The sequence below is a fragment of the Balaenoptera physalus genome (genome assembly GCF_965194825.1).
Source record: "Balaenoptera physalus genome assembly, chromosome: 6".
Lineage (NCBI taxonomy): Eukaryota > Metazoa > Chordata > Mammalia > Artiodactyla > Balaenopteridae > Balaenoptera > Balaenoptera physalus.
Genome location: NC_138885.1, coordinates 93329721 through 93354993, shown reverse-complemented (window position 1 = coordinate 93354993; position 25273 = coordinate 93329721). Strand labels below are relative to the sequence as shown.

The window sequence follows — 25273 nt, the reverse complement described above, 5'->3', positions numbered from 1 at the left end:
TCATTTTTATTGATAATGATAAATAAATATTTATTTATTAATGATAAATATTTTATTGATATTTAGGGTCATGATTTTTCATGTTAGTTGTTATTTAAATATCCCATGGATTATGATATGAAATGTCTTCTTTATCATTTTTCAGAAATTCCATTACCCTTCCAACCAAGAATTGTTTAATAGAAGGTATTAAAAATGTGCAAGTGGAAGAGATTTTTATTTCTGATTTCATTTAAAAAGTCTCATTTTATTGCATTATAATCAGAGCATGTTGTTCGTAATATTTCTATTTTAAGAAACTGATTCGTGTGTGTGCCTTAGTTATAATTAATTTCTGTGAATTTTCAGTGTGTGGCTGAGAAAAAGGTACATTTTCTATTAGGGTTTGCTTGTATTCAAAAATAACTACCGTGTTTTTTTATGCTGTTTAGATCTTTTATATCTTTACTTTTGTCCTCTTGGCCTGTTTTTTTACTGAGAGTGGTATATTAAAGTCTCCTATTTTTAATTTGTTTCAGTTTCTCCTTGCATTTCCTGTTTCTGTCTTACATAGATGGTTGCTTAATTATTTTATACATAAATATTCATAACTATTAATATTTTCATTGTGAAATGTGGTCATTTTGATCTATAGCCTACCTAATTAGAAATTATTTTCACATAAACTCCTCATCAGTTTAATTGTTCATTAAAAATTATGTTAATAAAGTATGAGAACAGGGAAACAAACTTGATTTGCCCTATATGCTACTCTCATTTCCTCAAAAAGAAAAAAACCATTCTGTTTTTATGTTCTCTCAACAGTTGCAAAAGATGTACCAGTAGATTCATTGGAAGATGATTTTGAGAAGGAATTCTCATTTCTGAACAGCCTCCTAAGTCCTGGTTGTTGGAGTGCTAGTGAATTTTCCCAGGAATGCCAGGCTGTCTTTGGGAGCTCCAAGGCCAGTCTCACATCCCAGGAGCCTTCCGGGGGCTCTGAGCCTCTTGCTCACTCCTCACGATTCCTTCCTTCACAACTCTTTGACCTTGGCCTTCGTGCTGCTGGAGCTTTCAACAGTAAGTGTCTATGCAACATTTGGATACCCTTGAACTGTTGTATCTTTGTGAAGCAAAAATATGTGCCTGTGGATGCTGAAATCAACAAGGAGATTGAGTTAGCTTCTGTACTACTGGATAAAATCTGCAGTCACACCAGTCAACGGGAAAAATAACAAATATCATTGGAGTCTGTCAACGAGAGTGAAATAAGGGCTGCTTTCCTGCCACCTCCACTAAACCCCACATTTTTTCATTGACTTTCCCAGGTGTCTTCTCTTCATAGAAAATCAGTGTCTTGTTTAAAACTCTTGACCTGCTAAGTTACCCCTGCCTAGGGCAGGTGACACTGTTTCTTCCACCTAGTAAAACTTGGTGTGTTCTCTTCCTATGGGCTCAGAGTTAACAAGAGCAAAAGGAATAGGTCTGGAGCTGGTTCCACAGCAGCCTTCAGGGCAAGGCAGCGGGAATGGAGGACTGTGGTGGAAAGCTGGGAGCAGGAAAGGGTCACCTGCTTTGTTTATATGTCAAGGACTCTCTCCACTCACCTGCTGTTCCACCATCCTGTGTCCAACCCAACACCTTTGGAATCATTTTGCTCCCCACTTCCATATTGGTTCCAAAGTCCTGTCAATTCTGTTTCTAAAACGTGTCTCAAATTTCCCACTCCTCCTCCTCTGCCATTTAGAACCTCATTTGGTTTCCTGGGTTACTGTGACTCCTCCTAATAGGTCTACCAAACCCCAATTCATCCTCCATGTTTCCTCCAAAGTTCTCTAAGAAGCAGATTGAGATGTCAGCACCCTGCTTACATTTTTCAAAAATAAAGCACCATTGGCCCCAGGGTCAAACCTGCCTGTGCCTGCATTTCCACGCTTATCTCCTACCTTATTTCAAAATACCTGCCATTTTCGGTAACCGTACTGTTTCCAGACCCTTCTGAGGCATCTTTGCTCATGCCCCTCTTTGGCTGTAATGTTCCGTAATAGAGCGTGGACTTGGGCCCAAATATTAGGTTCCCATCCAGTGTTTCCTCTACCACACCAACCTTGAGGACTCCCTCAGTACTGCCAAGTGGAAGTGCTTTTTCCCTCCTCTGGCCTCCTGCAGTGCTTTATCGGTTTTCATGGCTGCGATCATAGTTTTTTTTTTAATATAGATTTTATTTTTGTTTATTTTTGGCTGCATTGGGTCTTTGTTGCTGCGCGCGGGCTTTCTCTAGTTGCGTCGAGCGGGGGCTACTCTTCGTTGCGGTGCGCAGGCTTCTCATTGCGGTGGCTTCTCTTGTTGTGGAGCATGGGCTCTAGGCGTGCGGGCTTCAGTGACTGTGGCTCCTGGGCTCAGTAGTTGTGGCTCACAGGCTCTAGAGTGCAGGCTCAGTAGTTGTAGTGCATGGGCTTAGTTGCTCCGCGGCTGTGGGATCTTTCCGGACCAGGGCTCGAAACGGTGTCCCCTGTATTGGCAGGCAGATTCTTAACCACTGCGCCACCAGGGAAGCCCTGCAATCATAGTTTATCCTGCCTTATATCCCTGTCTTTCAGCCTCACAGCACCTCACGGTGTCTTAATGCACTGTACTTTGTATTAAAATACTTATGTTCATACTTTATCTGCAAGACCATCATGCTTTATCCAATCTTCAAGCACCTCAAGGGCATATCTGTGGGGTGATTTATCTTGGTGCTTTCTGTGACAGCTGCATAAAAGTTAGCTCAATAAATAAAATAAATATCAGTTAAATAATTACTCAGTAAGAATTGGTTAAATAACCTAAAAGTAAGAATGGACCGTACTATTTGATAACGAGTCCCCGTCTAGGATAATTCAGATGTTTTGCTTGTGGTAAAATTTTAGACAACAGTTATTCTCGTGTGGCATATCAATGGCCCAATAGTTATAAAGATATACAAACTGATTCACTCTCTGCTATGAACTCCTGCTCTTTCTCCTTCACTTGCCACATCGCTAGCAGCAGTGGACTCTTCTCTTATTTTCTGGCAGTACAATAGCAACAGGATTTCTGCACTACTCAGAACGTCTGTCTTGGTTCCTGCCTGCAGGCTGATGGGATATTCCCACATGATAGCCAAGGCAATTAGTCCTTGTGTTTGAGTGTCTTGCTGAGTCATCAGGCAGTTTAAATTGTTAAACTGCTCCCAGCACAGGACTCTTCCTACTTCACTAGTCTCTCCTTTATGTCTACCTCTTTTTCTCCTGTGATGTAGACCAGGAAGGTGAGCTGCCCTGAGAGTTTAAAGATCTATGTTCTAGGAGGCTCAAGTAGGAACTTGGGCCTCAGATGATCTCTACTATACAAGGAAGGTAGTAGGCCAGATAATCTAAGTTCCTTTCTAGTGCTGTGTTTTAATTATAGCATAAATAAGTTTTCATGTTACAGCAGACATTGCCCTGTGTTACTAGTATTCATAATGATACTTTTTAAGGAGTATATCATATTTCGTCACATTTGTCCACCATAATCCACTTAATTCCTTCCTTATTGTTTCTACTTTTTCATGTTATAGATAAAGCTGCAATAAACAAAATCATGCACGTACTTTTTCCTTCAGTTAAATTATTTCCTTAAGATACATTTCTAGGAATGGGATTACCAAGTCAAAGGGTATAAACCTATTCATAGGTTTCAGGATTCTAATTGTCATGTTTATTTCCTCTCATCCTGACTCCTTAAAGCTTCTCTTTCTACACCTTATCCATTTGCCAGTTTTAAAGAAAAAAAGCTTGTATATTTATTTCAGAACCACTTTGCAAAATGTAAGAAAGTCTAACTCTAGCTGGGACTAAACTTAGATGATTTGAATAAAATTCATAATAGCAGGTATATGTCTTATACTGTGGAATATTACCCTGGTACAAAGATTGGAGGACTTTTATTAGATATTTTTTCCCTTTTCTTGTTTTGCTGATGCTACTTTCTATTTGATTAATAATGGATAATTCATTATTTCTCTTTCCCCAGGCTGGGCCTCCCAAGGGGGATTAGAACTTCCTCTTTCACACATTGGTAACCAGTCAGTGCCTTCACAGAGTCCAAAGAAATTAACAAAATGTAAGTTATTTACTTATATTATCATAAGTAATATGCCATCATATTAACAATCAGTCAAATTCAGGTAAATTTAGAAAAGGACCATGTTACAGTCTTCACCTCATATTGTCCAGAAAAGTACTTTGTTAATAATGAATTAAAATGAAAGCTGTATCTAGCTATCCCTCACTGTGGAAAGAATTGAACAGAAATTGTGAGCTGCCATAGTAAACTAAATTCTGTACCTTAATCCTTTATATTTTGTGTTAAGGTTTGTTGATAATGGATAATACCATTAGGGATAGAAGATGCTCTGTTTACAGAATGCCTATTGACAAAGAATGCGCCCAGGGTCTTAGCATAGGGCCTGGTACATAGTAATTGCTAATATATATTGAGTACTTACTATATATATTTTAAAAATTTATTTATTTTTGGTTGTGTTGGGTCTTCGTTGCTGCGCCCGGGTTTTCTCTAGTTGCAGTGAGCGGGGGCTACTCTTCATTGTGGTGCGTGGGCTTCTCATTGCAGTGGCTTCTCTTGTTGCGGAGCACGGGCTCTAGGAGTACTTACTATATTTTGTCTGCAGAGCTGGTCCATGTTGTAATTACCATGCAGGATATACATAGAAAATTGACACATTCTCCGTCTTGCAGGATCTTAGATACATATTAATCTTAGTCACTGATGCTGATTTAACTTTTTAATTGGATATAATTTCAGACATACAGAAATATTTCATAAATGAAAATGGCACAAAGAACACCTGTATATCCTTTACTGAGATTCACCTATAGTTAGTATTTTACCCCGTTTGCTTTATGCAGGCTTGTGTGTGTGTGTAATGCGTGTGTTATTTCATCTGAACCACTTGAGGGTAAGTTACATACACCATGACCCTTTACCCCTTAATGCTGCAGTTTGTGTTTCCTAAGAATAGGTATATTCTCTTGCACAACCACAGTATGGCTGTTAATATGAACGTAGTCCTTTTCTATGATCTACCAGGTATGTGTATTCCATTTTCCTGAGTTCACTCCATAATGTCCTTTATAGCACTGTCCCCCTCTGGGACAGCGAGTCTAGGGTCATGTATTGTATTCAGTTGCCATGTCCCTTTAGTCTCTTTTAATCTGAAACATTCCCACAGCTCTTCTTTGATTTCTGGGCATTTTAAAAGAATAGAGTCCCTCTGCTCCACTGGTTTTGTTTTTAATAGACTGCTCCTTATTTCAGTTTTATTTGAGGTCTCCTTATAATTAAATTTAGGTTATTCGTTATCCTGAGTATCTAGTCAGGTTATCCTGACTAGAATACACATAGGTGATGCTCCTTTCTCAGGGTTTTACATCTCAAAGTTGTCCCTCTCTCCCTCATGGGTGTTGTTAATGTTGACCACTCTATCAAGGTGTTGTCCAGTTTTTCTCCTATACAATTACTATTTTGTTTTATTTGATCCTCCCTTGCAATTACTAAGCAGTCTGTGGGGAGACTCTTGGCGACCTTGTACACATCCTGCTCTTTGTCAGAATTTCCACATAGATTTAGCATCCATTGCTGCTTTTTGCCTGATTCAGTCTTGTCTTTATTATGATGGATGAAAAGTCATCATTTTTCCAACCCTAGCACTCCCTCCACATTTTTTTATTGTAAAAACACATAACAAAATTTACCATCTTAACCATTTTTAAGTGTACAGTTCAGTAATGTTAAGTATATGTGCATTGCTGTGAAACGGATCTCCAGAACTTTTCATCTTGCAAATCTGAAACTCTACACCCATTAAACACTAAGTCCCCATTCTCTCTCCCCAGCCCTGGTAACCACCATTTTACTTTCTGTTTCTATGAATTTGACTACTTTAGATACCTCATATAAGTGGAATGTATTTGTCTTTTAGTAACTGACTTATTGCACTTAGCATAATGTCCTCAAAGTTCATCCAGGTTGTAGCATGTGACAGGATTTCCTTTCTTTTTAAAGTTGAATAATATTTCATTGTATGATATACCACATTTTGTTTATCCATTCATCCATTAATCACATTTTTTTAATCACATTTTTAAAACATCCTTATTGACATATAATTCACATGCTATACAATTGGCTCCTTCCACCAGCCCTCAATACCCTGCTGTAAACAAAAAAAACCTCTCTTCTTCCCCATTTACGTATGTATTTATTGTCAGAATGGATTCGTATTTTTTCGATGGTTTATAATCACTACTGTACTTAGTCATTTTGGTGCTCCTGTGTTGACCAGTGGGAGCCCTTTCAGGCTGACTTCTGAATCCGTGTGGTATCAATATTTTAAATTTTTCAAATAATTTTAGTCCTACAGAAAGGCTTGCAAAAATACAAAATATTCCTATATGTTTTCACCTAGATTTCACCATGTTTGCCTTAGTCTTTCTCTACGTGTGTGAGTGTAATATGTATGTAATTTCTTCTGAACTGAAATTATTCTGAGACTAAGTAGCAGGCATAATGCCCCTTCACCCCTAAATACTTCAGCATGTTTCCTAAAAACAAGGACATTCTTTCACATAATCACAATTCAGTGATCAAAATCAGAAATTAACATTGCCATACTGCTATTATCTAATCTGTAGACCTTATTCATATCTTGTCAATTGTCCCGCTAATGTATTCTGTAACAAAAGAGAAAAAGATTTTTTTCCTAGTCCAGGATCCAAACCAGGATCTCACATTGTATTTAGTTGTCAAGTCTCTTTAGTTTCTTAATCTGGAGAAGTTCCTCAATCTTTGTCTTTCATCGTCTTGGCTTTTTTTGTGGTGTACAGGCCATTTGTTTTCTAGAATATTCCTTGAGTTGGGTTTATCTGATGTTGTCTCATAATTAGATTCATGTTATGCATTTTGGCAAGACTAGCAGCACAGGAACGATGTTGTGTGTTCTTCATAAACCGTATCAGGAGGCACATGATGTCTATTTTGTCCTATTGCTTATAATGTTAACTCTGATCACTTGGTTAAGGTGGTGCCTGCCAGGTTTGTTCACTACCAAATTACTATTATATTTTTCCCTTTGTAATTAATAATTATCATGTGGAAAAATATTTTGCAACTGTGTGAATGGCTTATTTCTGAGTATCAAAGTTGCACCCGCTAATTTAGCATTCATTGATAATTCCTGCACGAATCGTCTATTGCAGTGGCTGTTGCCAAATGGCGGTCTTCCATCTCCTCTCCCCTCCGCCTTTATTAGTTACATTCTACTATATGGAAAAGCTTTGTCTTGTCCCTCATTTTTTACTTATTTGTTGGTATGTATCATTCATTGTGGACTCCTGGAACCCTATTTTAATTCTTCCTAATGCTTTGGGATAAATCAATTGGGGAATCCATCAATTCCAAGCAAATCACAGATTCACAGCAGCCAATTCTGAATACAGCCATCCCTTAGGGATTCAGACTATTCATAATTATAGTTTTCTCTTCTTAAACTCAGTAAACTGAATTGTGCTAAATCATTAAAAATAGAGACTATAAAGTGAGTAAATTTCAGAATTGAACACGAAAAGGCTGAGGTATTGGGAAAGCTGCTATTTGCCTATAATCCTTTGCTGTACAGTAGAAACTAACACAACATTGTAAAGCAATTATACTCCAATAAAAATTTAAAAAATAATAAATTATATGATCATTACTTTACAGATGAGGAAGCAAGGGCCCCTGAAGTTAAATGACTTGCCCATTATTACTTATTAGTAGCTAGTATACCCAGGACTCAAAGCCAGAACTTGTGTGGGTATCACCGGCACTACCTTGGGGTTCCCAGAAGCAGAACTGGACACACAATGCAGGCTTTCACTCTGTCCTGATCCCTGAGGCTTGGGATCTCCACAGCCCAAACTCTTGTGATCTGTGGAAAGTGGTAACCATGATTGATTGTAAGAGAGGGTTGCCTTAGACGCTTCTGAGCAGGACTGCCTTCCATCCTTTGCCCACTGCGTCCCTCGTCTCATATGTAGGTCTTTAGATTGTCCCCTGGCTCTCAGCCCTGCTTTCTGGACCCCCTGGCCTTCAAGAGCCTAGCTTTCTGAGATGACCCACTGTCTGTGCCACTGTACAGTTTTTTACTAGTCCCAGCCTTCAGCATAGATGTGTATCCTTGACTATCTATCTGCCACACAACTTGTAGACTATTGATGTATGCAATTTTCCAGTCAGGTAACAGGAAGTCATATCTGAGACATAACCCACTCCATAATATATTTATCAAAAATTTTAAAGTACACATGGAAATGTGATAGGATTAGGGGATTTTCCCCCCCTATGTCTACTATTTTAATATTACTTTTATAATTAATAAATATAGATTTTTAAATACTACGTTTACAAGTGTAATGTTCCTACTTTGTAGGAACAAAGGTTAAATTTTGAACCTTATCTGAGAGCCTTCTACTACTTCCTGCCTTTTCACTTTTAATCAAGTCCTTTCTCAGAGCAACATGCAATTACTTAAATAGCCTCAGCAAAGCATGAGGTTATCTGCATTAGCTTTTCAAACTTATCCTCAAGGAGACGTAATTGGTGTTTATTCTTGTCAGCTGTCTTAACTTTGTTTCAAAAGAAGCATCTACTTTAAAATCATAAAAGTGGCGCAATAATGTGATTTTAAAAATCTGAGACTCTAATGTGTTTTTTTCTTTTTTAATAGCTCCCAACAGTGGTAACCAAGACATGTCAGCCTGGTTCAATCTATTTGCAGACTTGGATCCGCTTTCAAACCCAGATGCTATTGGACACTCAGATGATGAACTTCTTAATGCTTGACTGAAGTTATGATGCCACTTCAATGGCCTTGAGACACCAATTTTGCAACTTATTGCCTTTGTGGAAAGGAGTTTATGTTGTCACTTACATACGAAAACCTTGTGTTTGCAAGGTTAGACAGATGGAAAGGACCACGTTTTAATACATTAAGTATCTCTTTAATATCTTGGATTTACAGCTGTTGCTAATATATGGAAAATACTAGAAACTATTGAGTCTGAAATACATACCAAAAGTTAGTTCAAAAATAACAGCTAGGAATAATTATCAATAGGCGTTGTGTTTATCTGTTTGGAAAGCCTTTTATGTATAAGATGCCTTGCTGGCTGTGAGAATTCTGTATCTAGAGAAAGGAAGGACAGCATGTAAACTGGGTTGTGATTTGGGGTTGGTTTTTAAATAAAACGGTGGCAGGGGGAATTCTCTGTTGTGGAAGATAGCACTAGAACCAGACCAGTTTTTTCTTTAGTTAGAAAGGTAGAATAAGATTTGAGAACTCAATTTGCTTCAGTGAAATCACAGAGAAACTTGGTGCTTGTTTTCTCCACTTGGAGGCTAAAATGTAATATTCCTTAGTTTTTTTCCTTCATACAAAATCATGGACACCCCCCGATTTCATTATTGAATTTTCTTGGGGAAGTAGCAGGATGATTTATTTGCTAAGAAGTCCATCCTCTGCATAAACAGAAAAATCTCTCTTCCCATTTTATAAACCACAAGAATGTCCATCCTCTGGTACTTCAGACATTGTCCAAGTGTCTTCAGGCCAGATTGTGCACACATTGCTACTACAATGTACTGTACTCATATGCTTCCTAAAAGAAAACGAGGGGAGGATACTCCCTGAGCAACTGGCAGTAGTATTCCTGAAATGACCCAGAAACTTCTATCTGAATGAGGGAAAAAAATTCTAATTAACTTACCCTCATACAGATTTGCAATACTTATTACCCCACATTTCTTGACATGATTTAACCCAGAAAGCTTTCTGGCAAAGTTACAGAAAGCTCTATACCATCAGTAAGGGAGTGTTTTTCCACTTTTCTGTGGGCGACATCATCTGAGGCTCTATTTGATTACTAAGGACAAACATACCCTTAAAAGCTTTAGAGTCTAAGTATTGGAAGGAAGGCTATTTAATGAAGTTAGCATAAGCTAATGAAAACATAGCCACTGTATACACACAGTCACTCAGTTTCCTGTTTTTTCCCATCCACCCTTTAGTTCTGAGGCAGTTCACCAGGTGTCTTGTTTCGTTGTCCAGTCCATTGCATCTGCATAAGAAAACATTTTAACTAAGACGTTCACAGTAGTTTTCATTGTATTCCTAGTTCTAAACAGGCTTAATTATTATTTACAAGAGAACTGCTTGTAATCTCTGAGTCTCTGTATAAAGAAAAACATTTTTTAGGAATGGACTAGGGCAGGTAAAATGCAGCCCACTTCCCATCCACAACAGTCTGGCCTAACTACAGTCTGAACTGCTCACAAGCTATTTAGAAAACCACAACTATGCTCAAGTAGTGTGTAGGCTGGAAAGACCTTATCTGAGGGTCAGAAACATGGACTTCTTAAGAAAAGGTTATGTAAATCCTTCCTTAAAATATTTTCACACGCTTATTTCTTTACTTGGTTAACCATTAAGAAGCATTTTGTAACTCTCCCTTTTTATTCAGTTTAATGCCCCAGAATGCAATACTGTCTTTGTTCCGCCAAAACTCAATCACCAGGGGTTATAATTATGAATCACAATCTAAATTCTATACCCATGGCTGCTCTGTGCTTTCAACTTTGAAGTACCTCAGAAAATGTTAATTTTATGTCTTGCGTTCTTGCCATTTTTCTTTCATTTTCACTAATGCATTAGTTCAAAAATATTTGTATGGCTTCCTCACATGCATGCAGAGCAGTTGTTATTTCATGTAAACAAAGACACTCAACCCAGAGGAAAATCACTAGTCTCTCCAGGCCCAAATCCCAGACTACGAATGTGAAGGGGATACTAACCCCAATTTTCCAAGAGCAAAGGTTATCAAAAAATAGAAGCATACAAGGATTTTTATTCTTCAGTTCTTAATTTCTCTAACATTTTCGCTTTCAACAGAGTATGTAGTTGCTCGTTTAGCCTCAAAGCAACATTAACTGCCTTAGCAAGTCTAGTTATAACTTCAGCAAGTCTGACTGCATTTTTGAAGTGCACATTTAAAACTTTGCTATTAAAATGAAGGTAACTATTCACATTTTCTCAAGATTATTTGAAGCTCAGTCTTCAATTTAAGGTCCAGAAACAGAAATTTGGCTATATTACACCTAAAACAGGTATAATAGGAAACCTAAAATAAGAGACAAGCTAAAATAAGAAACCAAGCACATATTCAGTAGGGAATGACAGGATAAACACAGAACAGAAAGGTGATCAGCTGCTTCCTGGTTAAATCTAGAATAACCATTCAGTAAGCAGTATATTAATTAACCTTAACCAAGGGTGGGCTGAGAACAACTCTTTCAAATGGATGGATGCTTTTTATATTAAATGGGGGGAAATATCTATGTTATGCTTTTTAATACCAAATAAGAATGCATTTAAACTTAGAAGAGCCCCAGAAGAACTAAAAATTTGCCTAATCTTTTTTCAACCACTTTATAAGAGAGGCAGAAATACCAGGGCAGATTAAGATCAAATTGGTATAACTTTGTATTTTTTGAAATCTTTCATTAATTGTAAAACATAACTCTGATATGATTAGAAACAAACTGTATTTTAACAAAACAGGTTTCAGTATTTGCACAATGAAAAAGTGTTTGTATTTCAACTATGGATATTTCACATAACTATCTTTATAGACCATCTGGAAATGTAGAGGTCTTACAGCATATGAACAAAGGAAGTCTGAATGTGCTATTTTTCTGAGCCTCTTTTAATAAAGATTACAAGATGGCATAAAACAAAGTTTATTTGCTAAAGTGTTCAATACAAATCCAGTTACTGTTTCTCTATTCAAAAACTTGGGTTTTACCTCAGGACCATAGTAATAAGAAGGTAGTTTGAATGATACAGCTACCACAGAATGAAAATAAAACCAGGGCAATTAATATCTTTGTGAGACTGATTCTTTCTAATTTACTTCATGCAGGAGGGACTTTGTAAGATATGGGAAAAAACAGAATGTGTATTCTTTGTGTAAATACTCTCAGTAACGAAATACAAACAAATAGCAGAATTTTGAGCCTAGAAGCAATAACCAGTGAAATATAAGCCATAACATTTAACCTGATTTGTTGAAGGGAGGAATAAAAAGCAAGGCAGGATTGATTGATCCAGTTATTTCTACCTTCCATAGCACTGGCAGAGCCCTGCATTTCCTTACCTTGAGCAATGAAGCAGACCCAGAATCTTGGGATACAGACATTAAACTAGGAAGGAAATACAAACTTTAAAATATTAACTAATTCAGCAGTATTGAAAGTAATGCATTTAAAACACAACAGTAAGGTATTTAAATATAGCAAAGAAAACCTATAGAACAGGATAGGAAGAAAAACGTTTGTTCGTTAGGATGGGTCACATCCATAAGCCCAAAATAAAATTTCTTCCATGTTTTATGTGCCATTTAAAAGAAGACTAAAGAGTTCAGCAAGAACTGTCCTTGGCACCTAAAGTCAAGACATGGTTCTCTACTCAGTGGTGTAAATAAACCATTCAATGTCCAAAAATAAGTACAACCTGGAGATAAAGGTCTGAGTGGTGTTATCAGGTGAGATATTGAAGGGCATGTTTTTACATGAAAGAAAAAAGAGTTGTTTTCTTTATTCCATTTCAAAGTAATACTCTCATTTAAAAGTCTGTAAAAGTAGACGACAAAGAAATGATCCAGCAACCTACCAAACAGGAATAACTACTGTTAATATTATATATGAACTAAATTGTGATCCTAGGTCAGGGGTTCCCAACCCCCTGCTGTTAGGAACCGGGCCACACAGCAGGAAGTGAGCGGCGGGCGGGCCAGCGAGCCAGCGAAGCTTCACGTGCTGCTCCCCTTCGCTTGAATTACCGCCTGAACCCCCTCCCCGCTCCGGTCCGTGGAAAAACTGTCTTACACGAAACCGGTCCCTGGTGCCAAAAAGGTTGGGGACCCCTGATCTAGGTGATTTCATTTGATCGTCTGTCTGAAATGGGCATACCAAGTAACTGAGGTTAAAAAATTACTTTCGTTAAGTCTTTACCTCAAAAAGTCAGTTAAAAAAAAAACAAACCACCAAAAATGTGAAGTTGCTACTTTCTGCCTCTCTAACAGACGTGCTCCCCAAATTAAAGAAAATATTTCTTTTGAATTTCTGCAGCTATAGCAACATTAAAACCCAGAGCTTGAGGATTTGTGTCACTACCTACCTTGGTCAGGAAGTGGTGTCAAACCAGGTTACTTTCTTTTCGCCCTCTGAACCAAGCTGCCAGCAGTTGAAGCAATGAAGAAGACCAAAAAGAACAAACAAGGCTACGACCCAAGGGCACATAATCTGCGATGATACCAAACACCTATATTTTATTAATGTCACTGTTATAGGAGAAGTCGCAGTAAGTCTGAGTTCTAGAATCAGAATTGGTTCAAAGCCAGATTTTGACACTTCCCAGATGTATGACCATGGATAAGTTACTTAATCTAATTCCAATTTTGCAATTTATAAGACAGTAACTAGCAGTACCTGGCTTCACAGGGTTAATGGAAGCACCAAGCCTGGCACTTGGAAAGCTATCAGTAAGTGTTACCTACTTTCATTATGATTTCAGCTCAACATCCTTGACTGTATTATACTTTACAAGGTAAAATGAATTTTATGGGATCATTTTCCATGACCAACAACTTGTGGCTTTCCTAAGGGATGAATAAACTTACCTAACAAAACAGAAAGGAGATGATAACGTGTGTTTGCTTCCAGTTTTTTAAGTTATTTTCACACCCACTAGCCATTTAACTGACAGCACTGTCATCAGCATTTCCTAAAATCACATAAGAAAACTAAGGTTCAAAGAGGTGACTTCTTTGCCTAAGATCCCATGACTATTAAGCTGCAGAGCCAGAAGTAGTACCCAAATTGTGGCTTTTCCTGCAACTCCTCTGAATCATCCCAATGATCTCAAAAAATAACTGCTTAAGGCGTGGAACTGAGATGAATGGTCATACTCCTGGGATTCTGGCCATCAGAGCTCCATGACAGTCTTCTCTAAAACAACACAATGATTAAGCATGACTCATCCATGCTACTGTATAAAATCAAAGAGTATATGGAGATAAATTCTCAGTTTGAGGAAGATGCAAACTGCTGAAAAGACAAGAATTTTTAAAAATAAAACCAGCAATTTGGAGATGCTTAGTAAAGAGAAGTAGAAACAATGTCTTTAAAGACTCCAGTATCTGTGTTAAGATACTAGACCAACCCCAAAACACATACACAGAAGTTGTATCTACAACAGTATTTTTCAAATTATTTTGATTACAACCCACAGTACGAAATATATTTTACTTTACAACCTAGTACATATGTATCCCTATGGCTAGCAAAAGCTTTACATACAAATACTATTTCCCTGATGTCTTCAATATACTTTTGTTTCCTGTTCTGCTTCATTAAAAAAAAATGTTGGCTGGACCCATTTAATTCATTTCAAGACCCAAACAGTTTGAAAAACACTGAACCAAAGAGCAACAAAGGCTGTGTTATCATACCATGTTCTAGTAGAGGTTTAAAATATTTAAAAAACAAACATAATCTTAGCAAGGGAAAAAAATGATATTGATATACATCGGCAGGGAACTCCTAGGAAGAGGATACTATTTCACACCCAACCACTTAAAAGCAACTTTCAGTTGCCTTTAAGGAAAGCAACTGAAAGGTCTACAATGATCTTTTAAGGAAAGGATCATTACAGACCTAAAAACTTTTGGGGGGAGCGGGTATATTTAATACTAATGGATCAAAGCAAAAAAAAAAAAAATCAAATAAATGGGGGAAGATGGGAACACCCAACGTGAGATCTAAATTTGCTCCTCTCAACCTCTTTAAAGGTGGAAGGAAAAGACTGAGAGAAAAAAAAATGGGAGAAAATGTTACGCCAATTTGAGAGATTCTCTTTGCGTTTGCTGCTGTGTTTAATTATAATGTTATATATATATAATCTCCAAATTCTGGTTAACTTTTACCCCCAGAAATAATTTTTAGAATTTCTTGCAAAGTAACTTGGTGACCACTTTTTATGACAGGCAGCTGTGGTGACACTTTTATATCACTTAAAAGATGACCCTGCTTTCTAAATGATTATACTGCACGCAGACTTCATACAGATTAAACCCTTCAGCCTAAACAACTGTCTTCCATTTGTAAACCACCGACACAAAGGAAGCAGCAAGAATGAATTACCAAAACGGGAAAAAACTCCTCTATCTGTACTTTAGAATGAAATTAAGTGACTGCCCCCAGCTAAATCTCTAACAACCTGTAAAGTACTGAATTACCTATAAACAGGTACGCCTTTCAGTATGCTTGCTTATATTTTAACATTTGCTTATTAGTACTTACCACAAAGATCAGGTGCTTTCAGTTCAAGAGCAAGTTAAGGAGGTAGCAAGGAAGTAACAACTGGCAATATTATATATCCTGCTACCTAACACAAATTCACCTTTCTATCTGTGAAAAAGAACGTACTAAAGTTATTTCAAGCTAGAAATATCTGAAAAGAAAGAAATTTGAATTTGAGGCAATATTCATAAAAGTACACAGAAAAAGACTCAAGAAGAACAGACTTTATTTTTAACATAAAAGTTCTATTTTCTTGTGAGGCAGCAACAAGTGTTCAGGTATAGGGAATACGTAAGTACACAGTAACAATATTTATCACCACTGGAAATGCTGTTTTTTTGGGAGAATTTTGTTAGAAAAACGAAACTTTAAAAATTGCATTTTAAAAAGATTTACACAGCTTCAACAGAGATGAAAAATAAAGACTTTTAAAAAACATAAATTATATTCTTCAACAGGATTGTACAAACAAAATATTGTTCAGGGCTGCTCTGCTTATCATTAATTTAGGCAGAGTAAAACTTAAACCTTAAAGTGCGAAGTTAAGTGTTTTAGCTTTCTTAATGCAAATTCAGCACGTCCACTGGTCTGGTCTTGAGACATTGAAATTCTAAGCATTAAGGAATGAATCTTTAGAATAGTAAATTCAGTAGTGGCAATTTTTCTTTTATTTCCTTTAACAAAAGAAAACTCTGACAACCCACTCTTAATCTTGGACATAACAGAAAGCTATAAATTCTATTTTTTAAATACCTTCTTCCAGTAAAAGCCAACCATTAAAAAGAAAGAAAGAAAAAAAAAAGGCTTCCTTGTTGCCAGTTATTCCACAGTTAGCAATAGCACCTTCTAAAACTGATTTGGCTTGTCACAAATATAAGAAATATTTTAAACAAAATGAAGACTCTAGTTAAAAAATAATTTTGGCATCCATGCTCACCATATTAATCAAAGAAGAAAAACAGGTATTTTTAAAACATAATTGCTCACAAAAGCCATGACAAGTAATACAGACTTGGTCATGATCAGAAACCGTAAATTCATGTTTTCACCGCAAGGAAAAAACCGTTTAAGAGTAAAAATAACTTAACACTGACAAAGTTCATAACCAGAGAATAGCTTTCTTTTGCTGAAATATACAAGCCACCTATTTCTTTCTTTTACCGCAATGGAAGTAAATTTATTTAAGTTTTTTAAAAATTTAAATTATATTCCCATTGAAGCTATTCTAATTTATTTACCTTCTGTACAGTTTTCTACAGAATAACAAGGTAGTTATGGAATGTAATTTTAGAAAACAATATTATGCATTCTATTGAGAGTAGACCCATTTTTAAAAAAAAGTCAACCACCTGTGAACCAAGGTTACATAAAGCCGAGTAGACTATGGCCAAAATTTTTTCAAGACTGCATAAAGCTCAGATACTTAAAAATTAGCCCTTTGGCACTGGCAGTTAAGTGTTTTTTATACCTTGTACCTTCCCCCCCTCCTCAAATCTCAGGCTCTATTTCTCCCAAACATGAGGACTATGTTTAGTTACCATATAATTCATTTACCTGCAAATTCACATTCTCCTTACAACCAAACATTAAAAGTTCCACCTATGAGACTGTGAATAATACTATCTTAAACTTGTTCTCCCATTCTGATTGTAAATTACTTTAGTTTAAGGATATATGAAACTCTACAGAAAGATGTGAGTTAGATAAACATGCACAACAGAGTAAGAGGAAAAACTGTTTACAAAGTGGCATTGTAGTTGTAAAACACCCTTGTGACATGTACAGATGGAAAGGGAAGTAAGTGTAAGGCAAGGAAAAGAACATAGATTTAACAGAATTCAGGTCATCCAAAAACTGATTTTGGATTTTTTTGAAACCTTATTTTTTAACTTCCTACCATCGATACCAACTCACCTGATTTCAGCTTTACCTTTCTTTTGTACTTCTGACAGAGCAGTTCTCAGTGGTGAAATGGTAAATAAAGTTAGAGGCAAAGAATCAAGGTTCTCAAAGAACCTACTGACCAGAACATTTAGACTTTGAATAACTTAGCTTTTCCTGATTTAGAAGCCACAAGGTACTAATTTCAGGAAAATTAGTTTTGGACAGAAGGGGTACCAAAATTCATCGATGCCACCAACTGAAACCTGACAGACTTATTCAAATGTTTGAGTTTATCTAATTTGCCTAAATACATCTCTGTTTTCAACTTAACAGGGCAAAATTTTTAATTACTTAGATGTTTTAAAGGTACATGAGTATAAGAAGTCCTTTCAGAAGATTTATTGCTACCACTAGCTTTTCTTTGATGGGATATATCTGGACAAACTGACATATTAACCTTCTAAACTATATCCCTTTTACAAGTATTTGTTTTCTCCCTATAATATAATATGTATAGATAGGAACATTAAATTATTGCATCATAAGGTAGTTTATGAAGATCTTAGAAGGATGCTTTCTATCAACACTGTTTGCTATAACTTTTTAAAAAGAGCTGCTCCTTAATTTCACTACCACATACCCAGACATGAAATGCTGCTGTCATGTGATACTGGCAGTGATTGTATTAGGATGAGCCTAAATCCAAAACCGTATAGATCCTTCCAAGGTTCCTGTTCTTTACGCTCCAAAGCTCTCCTTGCCTGTTTTCCCCACCGTGTGGAATGTTGGAGGGAAAACTAGCAAAACCTATAGGCAACATATCTCAGTGCCAACCACCATAAAGGAAACGTCAGTCGCAAGATTCTGTGACTAAGGATTGCTATTCAACGGATTACACTCCTGGCAAACTACTAACCCTGACCAAATCCACAAGACAACAACATCACAAAAGCAAAGGAGGAAATCCATGCACAGCCATTTTAGGATCTCTTGGGGCTATGATACAGTGACGGTTAAAGGTAGAACAACACCTGTGGGAAAGAAAGGAGATCATGTGATAAGTATTGAGCAGAAAACCCAAGGGGCTCCTGACTCCTAGCTAGCAGTCGACACGGGGTAGTTTCCTTTTGGCTCACTGATTTTTAAAACCAAGTTCCAATGATGGGTGAGAACATATTAAAGCACTTGTCTCCAGATTATAATTTTTCTGACCACATGGTGAAATGTGTACAGGAGTAGTGAGGAAAACAGCAGTTTTACAAGTATTTCACCCAAAGCACAAACTTCTGACATCAAAAAACATAAATCACGTAATGTACTAATATTGCTTTTTTATCTCTTTTATATATACTTGTTCAATGCATTTACCTATCAGTTCTTGTTTGGGAGAAGAACACAGTCATGAGATTAAGATTGCTAGGAAAATGTCAACAATCCCTTTGGTCCTAAAGCTGAAAACAGCTGAGAAAAGCACACATCTAGAAAGGGAAACAAGAAACAGAGGCCAAAGAATCGTCTGAACATCCTGTTTGCTATGTTTTCAGAAAACGTAACATTGGTATTATAAAATAGTCATTTTCATATAAAAGATGGTTCTTGCAGCATCATTCACGTCTCCCTTCAAGAATCATGTTTGCAGGGATCAGTTTTTTATTTGTTTTTTCAAAGAAGTCTAATTTGAAAGCAAAAAACAATGTGATATCAGCCCTCCAAAAGGAAAGAATGAAACCTTTTTCTTCTTTCAACCGGTGCTTTAAGAAAAAGCAGGCTAAGCACTGAGGGCTGGCCTTCAGGAGTGAGCAGAGCCATCAGCGGGGCTGCTTTCTTCCAGAAGCCGCATGGTGACGTGTCAGCGTGGAAATGCTGGAGCACATCATAGCCAACTGGGAGCGCACGATGCCATCGCTGCCAAGGGATGGAGGAGATTCTCAGTTGCCCAGAACAGTGGCCTCACAGCACTGGGGCCTATCCTTCAGCTTCCTCAATGGGTTCTGGTGGTGGGAGGAGAGAGGCTGGTGGCGGGACTGTACTCGTTCCTCGAGAGACTCGGTCTTGCTCTGTGTTTGTAGACAGGGAGGCCACAGCGATAGGCTGCAGAAGAGTGGTTGCCATGCCAGTGGTGACTGTCAGACTGTGGCCAGAGCCCTTGAGGGTAAGATCTGGTGTAGGGAGGAGTGGCTTAAGGATGCTGACGAGGCAGAAAGCAGAGCCGCTTTTAGGAATGAAATTCACCTTGTTTTTGTCAGGGCAGTAAAAGGCCGGGATTTCGTGAAGTTGTTTTGGCCTAGACATAGAATAAACAACCCAATACTTTTAAGTCACAGAACATCAGAAGTTCTTTTCTTTAAAAAAAAAAAAAAAAAGTAGTAACTTACAGACACAAAAAAGGAAAACAAAACTCAAGCTATGTCCAAAGCTTCAAATGCTACTGACCAAGGACACATGATTCAAACTATTTATCTCAATGCTGGAAGGACACCAGATTTTGTTGCTGCTTTCAGTTCCCTGGCGAGCCCCGGGCACCACATAGGATGCTCAGACATCTAAGTGAAGATCTAAGATAGCCAATCTGAATAAAGAATTTCCTAAAGCAAAAGATATTCTAGCTGTTTAAAGACAAAAATATGTTCCACTATGATTTTTCCAAAGTCTGCACTATTTTGAAGGGAAAAGGCAAGGAAATTAATGACATACATTGTCTATCTTTTACTGAGTTCCACCACTGCGTGACTAAACTTCAGTGGGCATGAGTTCTCCAAGTGCCCTTAAAAATCTCTTTGAAACAATTCTGAGTTAATAGCCATGATGGTTTTCTGAATAACGTAACATAAATGTAAAATCAAAATAAAACTAATGACAGTCCTCTGTTCTGAAAGTTTTTATTGAAGCCAAATCCTTCCCTGTCCCTAGTTGCTCCTGCAAATTAACCCAAAGAGCTGCAAAAGGATACGAGTGTTAATGGTATTCCCTGAAAATATAAAAAATTAAACTGTTAAAGTAACATGGAAGTGACACAAAATTAAAAAGAAATTCAAGTGGAAGAACCTAAATAAATCAAGATTCAGGTGGGAAAAGGTAATACGATATGACAAAAGTATGGTTCTCATCTCTCCTAATGAAATGAAAAAAAAAAAAAAAAAATCCAAATGTGCCAAGTCTGCACTAGATTCTGGAGACCCAAAGGCGAGATGATCTACAAGGAGATAAACATGTAGTTCTTGGGAAGAGGAAGGTACTGGGGACAGACTGTATTTCAATATCATTAGTCTCCTTTATAATCTTTAATTTGTTTTTAAAACATTATTCAGAGAAGCTATGAATTACTTCAAAGGATCCATAAGCTTTACTGGGCTGCCAGAGGTGCCCATAGCACAAAAAAGCTTGAGAACTCCCGCAAGCGGGACTGACAGATGTGATAAAAATGGTTTGTAAAAGGTTTAGAGGTAGAACAAGGGAGTGGATAACCTGTGGCACAGAGAAAGAGTGGGGGAGTTTGGTAGGAAGGTAGCTTCTAGAGGAAGTAACATCTGAACTGGGTTTTAAAGAATGAATAAACAACAGACCTGGGGAGTAGGTGCAAAAAAAAAAAAAAAAAAGTTCCAAAGTACAACATTTTTGGGTGGGCATATTTTGCTTTGGGTGGGTATATTTTATTAATAGTGAATACTACCTATGGATAGCTTTGGCAAGTATAATAATTTAAGAAGAAAAAAATTACACTGTTTAAATTTGTTTTTCTTGTGTATTGTTCTTTCTTAGATACAATGGAAACTTATTACTTGAGTACATCTAGGGCCACATGTGTATTTGGATATATTATGATAAGAAGAGCACACACCCCTCTGTTTTTACTGACAGCATGGATTTCAATTCCTTAAAGAAGATAGGAAGTTGAGATTATGTTTCTTTTTTTTTAAATAAATTTATTTATTCATTTATTTATTTTTGGCTGTGCTGGGTCTGTTGCTGAGCGCGGGCTTCTCACTGTGGTGGCTTCTCTTGTTGCAGAGCACAGGCTCTAGGCGCGCGGGCTTCAGTAGTTGTGGCACATGGGCTCAGTAGTTGTGGCTCATGGGCTCTAGAGAGCCAGCTCAGTAGTTGTGGCACACAGGCTTAGCTGCTCCGCGGCATGTGGGATCTTCCTGGACCAGGGTTCGAACCCGTGTACCCTGCACTGGCAGGGGGATTCTTAACCACTGCGCCACCAGGGAAGTCCGAGATTATGTTTCTATAATTAAATAATGCTTGTATTTTCTTTTGAAGAATTATTAAAGATAGCTTTCATTCTTATATTAGGAAAAAAAGGGCTAATCAATTTTTATACCCTCCTCCAAATGAGGCCTAGGTTTTTAATTAATTTATTTATTGTTTGAGGTTATCTTATTAAAAAGATAAAATTGTCTTAAAAATCACTTAAGACACATGGCTGCTAATGGATCTTGAAGATGAAACCACACATTTCTGAGATACAAACTTCTGACTTTGACATTTTTTAATGACAGAATCTAAAATCAGTTTAACTTCCTTTCTGCTTTCATGAAAACAGACTTATGACAGATCTCACACAAAATAACGTAAACAATAACAACTTGTCTAACTGGCACCCAGATCAAGAAAACAGAACACTAACAATAAAAAAAAAAAAAGCATCACCACCCCCCCTCCAGTCATGACCCCAACCCACCAAAAGGAATCATTTTTCACTCCATTTAACTTCGAGGAGCAGATTCTCCAAGAAACTCGTTACCCACCCCTGGGGTGTATGACCAGTATTATACTTATGCTACTAGAAGCTGCAGGTACTAATACTACTTCAAAGTTTTCTTCAATTTAAGAACCATACATATCAAAAAACCAAAACACACACACACACAGAAACCCTCAGAACTAGTTTAAATGTTTTACTTTTTCCTTAAGAAGTTATTCCAAAAGAATTGTATCTCAAAATAAATATAACTGCTTGCTAGCTGACTTTCTGAGAAACAAATGGTCAGGATGGATAATTATTATAGGTATTTTCATACTGATGTGAGGAATTCTTTGGTATTTTTTTTAAAGGCTTATGTATTTTCTTTTTAAATTCAGGAATAAATTAGTAGCTAAGAAATGGTGATTCCAAATTATTTATAATGGGAGGGAGGGAAAGAAAGGAAGAAAAGAAGGGGTTATGTCATATTTTTTTAAAAATCTCTATACTGCAAAGAGGCCAAAATATCTAGGAATCTAAGGTAACTAAGGTCAAGGAGTTCATTAATTGGGATCAGGAAACAGCATATGTGACTTCATTAAAAAGGACTTGCTGGGACTTCTCTGGTGGTCCAGTGGTAAAGAATCCTCCTTCCAATGCAGGGGACGCTGGTTCAATCCCTGGTCGGGGTACTAAGATCCCACATGCCGTGGGGCAAGTAAGCCCGCGTGCCGCAAACTACTGAGCCCGCGTGCTCTGGAGCCCCCACTCCACAACTAGAAACAAGCCCTCGCGCCACAAGGAAAGATCCCACATGCCACAATGAAGATCCCGCATGCCACAACTAAGACCCGACGCAGCCAAAAATAAATAAAATAAAATAAAAATTAAATAAAAGACTATGCCTCTGGTGCCATATTAGCTATAAAAAAAAAAAAAAAAGGACTTGCTAAGTGCAACAGGCATGGCTATGGTCTGTGCTGTATCAAAAAAAAAAAAAAAAAAAAAGAAATGCAAAATCTGGTCTTGCCCTTTTTGGTCCCAAATCCAACTACCTATTTTCTTTCAGGTAAATAAGCATACATTTCTAAAAACCAGAGATCAACCTCTCACTGACTCCAACCCCTGGTTCAGGTCAGAGTTATTACCTTTAAACCAAAATTAAGACTTGGAGAGAAAAGTATACTTTAAAGAATGATTAAGCTAAAATTTAAAAATTAGCACCAATAATCTACCCTTACTTTAATGCTAGTGCATCCAGTTTTGCTCTAATTATGACATAACTGGGGCAAAAAGGAACCAATTTTTTAGACTTTGAGTAACTTGTTTTATTGATAGAAGGTTAAAATTACCTCTAAGAAATCCACTACTGGGTTACTGCTGTTAATTTCTTTTTGGAATATAATTAAGATATTTAAAAATGAATAGATTTCCATGAGCTACACATCCTTTATATCAGTAAAATTTATAATAAACTATGTGCATTTAAAAAAGACTAGGTTTACCTTCTAATAACAGATGGCTGTGCCATAAAACATTTTATATGTCAGGGTTTACCTTACGTTTCTTTGATCTATCTATCCATCCACACACACACCCTGTCCTTTCTTCCTTCCCTTTAGAAACAAATAACATAGTTGTATGTATATAGTTCAGATATTGAGAAATTTTCCAAACGTAACAGTCTAAGGCAGATACCACAGGACACCAACCCACACAACCAGTATTCACTCAAAGTCATTTACACAGAAATTCAAACTGCTTTTTAAGTCCATCAGCCACTTCTCTGCACTTAGGCACATCTGAATTACCAATACGTCAATCAAAGATTTCAACTCCATAAGGTTCCATGTGGACCATTTGATTTTTACTTAAAAGAATGACTCCATTTCTTAAGAACTCTCATGAAAAGGTCTAAGCCAGCATTTTCAAGTCAAGCATAAAAATCCTATGAAGTTTGTTAAAGATGCATAATCTAGGTCTTACCTACGTCCATATTTTTACTCATTAGGCCTGGGATGGGACCTGGAAATCTGCAGTTTTAACTAATAAGCCAGATGATTATGATGCAGGGAGTCTATGAAACACATGTGGAGAAATACTGCTTAAACTCTCTGACACCAGTCAAGTTTTTAGACTTACATGGTGAAAAAAATAAGCAGTTGCTAAAATGGAGTTTTCAATTACTGTCAGAAAAGCAGATAGGAGACTGACAGCTGGGATCTCCTAGTAGAGGAGGTGAAGGGATTAAAAAACAATGCTCTTTGTGTGGCAAAATTATTCAGAATTTAGCTTAAAGGAAGCACTGACAGAAGGGGCACAGAGAGGAACAAAAGGATGCCATATTTTAAAATGATTCTAAGATGTTCATGATGGAAGAAAAAGATACATTATGTGATTCAGACAAGGCTGGACAATCTCCACATTGCAGTTTTGGTTTCATACTGAGAAAAAGCCAGAGGATGGCTCTTAGACTTGCAGCGATAGTGAGATTGGAAGGTGAGGTTTATATAAGTACCATCATCCTCCCCCCAAATAATGTTCATCAGCTAATTTGCTCAGTTTTATACATACCTGCAACCCTGCAGCCACCACTTACAAAGCTACTGAAAACACAAAGTTGCAATACTTGCTGAGCAGACTCTGAGTCTAAAACTAAGAGTACCTGACTAGAGTACTAGCCAACAGAAATATATGAGCACAGAAGATCGCATACCAAGGGTACCAGACGCCGTTTAAAATTCTACTTCTTCCGTGATCTTCATCACAGGAAAGTGTTTCTGCAAAGTAATAGGATTCTCTTCCCCATGTTGGCAGGAAAATATTTTTTTTAATTGTTTAGAGAACCGGAGACTAAAAGTAGTTAAAAACTGGAGGGAATTTGATCCTTGAAAGAAGGAAAGCCACCCTGCATTGAGATCCGTGGTCTACCTTGAATAAATACAATGCTAAATTCAATGTGTGGAGCTGATTGTTTACAGGTTCAAAACTAACCACGGGTGATACGTTGGGGACAACTGAGGAAATGTGAATAACAACCAGATATTAGTTCATATTAAGCATAACTGTAATTTTCTTTGGTATGACAATGGTATTGTGGTTATGTAGGAGTGGTTACTTTTACCGTGGTTACTTTTAGGAAATGAATATTAAACTGTATTTGAGGTTAAATGTCATGTCTGCAACTTACTTTCAAGCAGTTCAGCAAAAACTAAGCAAAATGTTAACTATAGGATCTAGTGG

The 25273-nt window shown here is 37.1% G+C and overlaps 2 protein-coding genes across 6 annotated transcripts in view; one reads left to right on the top strand and one right to left on the bottom strand.

Annotated features, from left to right (window-relative positions):
* The window catches only part of ICA1L (islet cell autoantigen 1 like), a 74642-nt gene extending 58354 nt beyond the window's left edge, over window positions 1-16288 (top strand). The window contains exons 11-13 of the mRNA XM_082467250.1: window positions 805-1059; window positions 4018-4107; window positions 8771-16288. Of these exons, the coding sequence (XP_082323376.1) occupies window positions 805-1059; window positions 4018-4107; window positions 8771-8886 (461 nt within the window). The 3' untranslated portion in view covers window positions 8887-16288. The remainder of the gene's footprint in view (window positions 1-804; window positions 1060-4017; window positions 4108-8770) is intronic.
* FAM117B (family with sequence similarity 117 member B) overlaps window positions 15669-25273 on the bottom strand; it is an 84638-nt gene continuing 75033 nt past the window's right edge. Inside the window, exons 8-9 of one of the 5 annotated variants that reach the window (XR_014265180.1) lie at window positions 18712-19627; window positions 15669-18374 (exon numbers count right to left, since the gene is read on the bottom strand). Coding sequence is in view for 4 of the 5 variants with exons in the window: in XM_082467095.1 (XP_082323221.1) it covers window positions 19309-19627 (319 nt within the window). In the remaining variant the exon portion in view is untranslated. The other 4 variants (XM_082467095.1, XM_082467096.1, XM_082467097.1 and 1 more) reach the window with 4 other exon arrangements.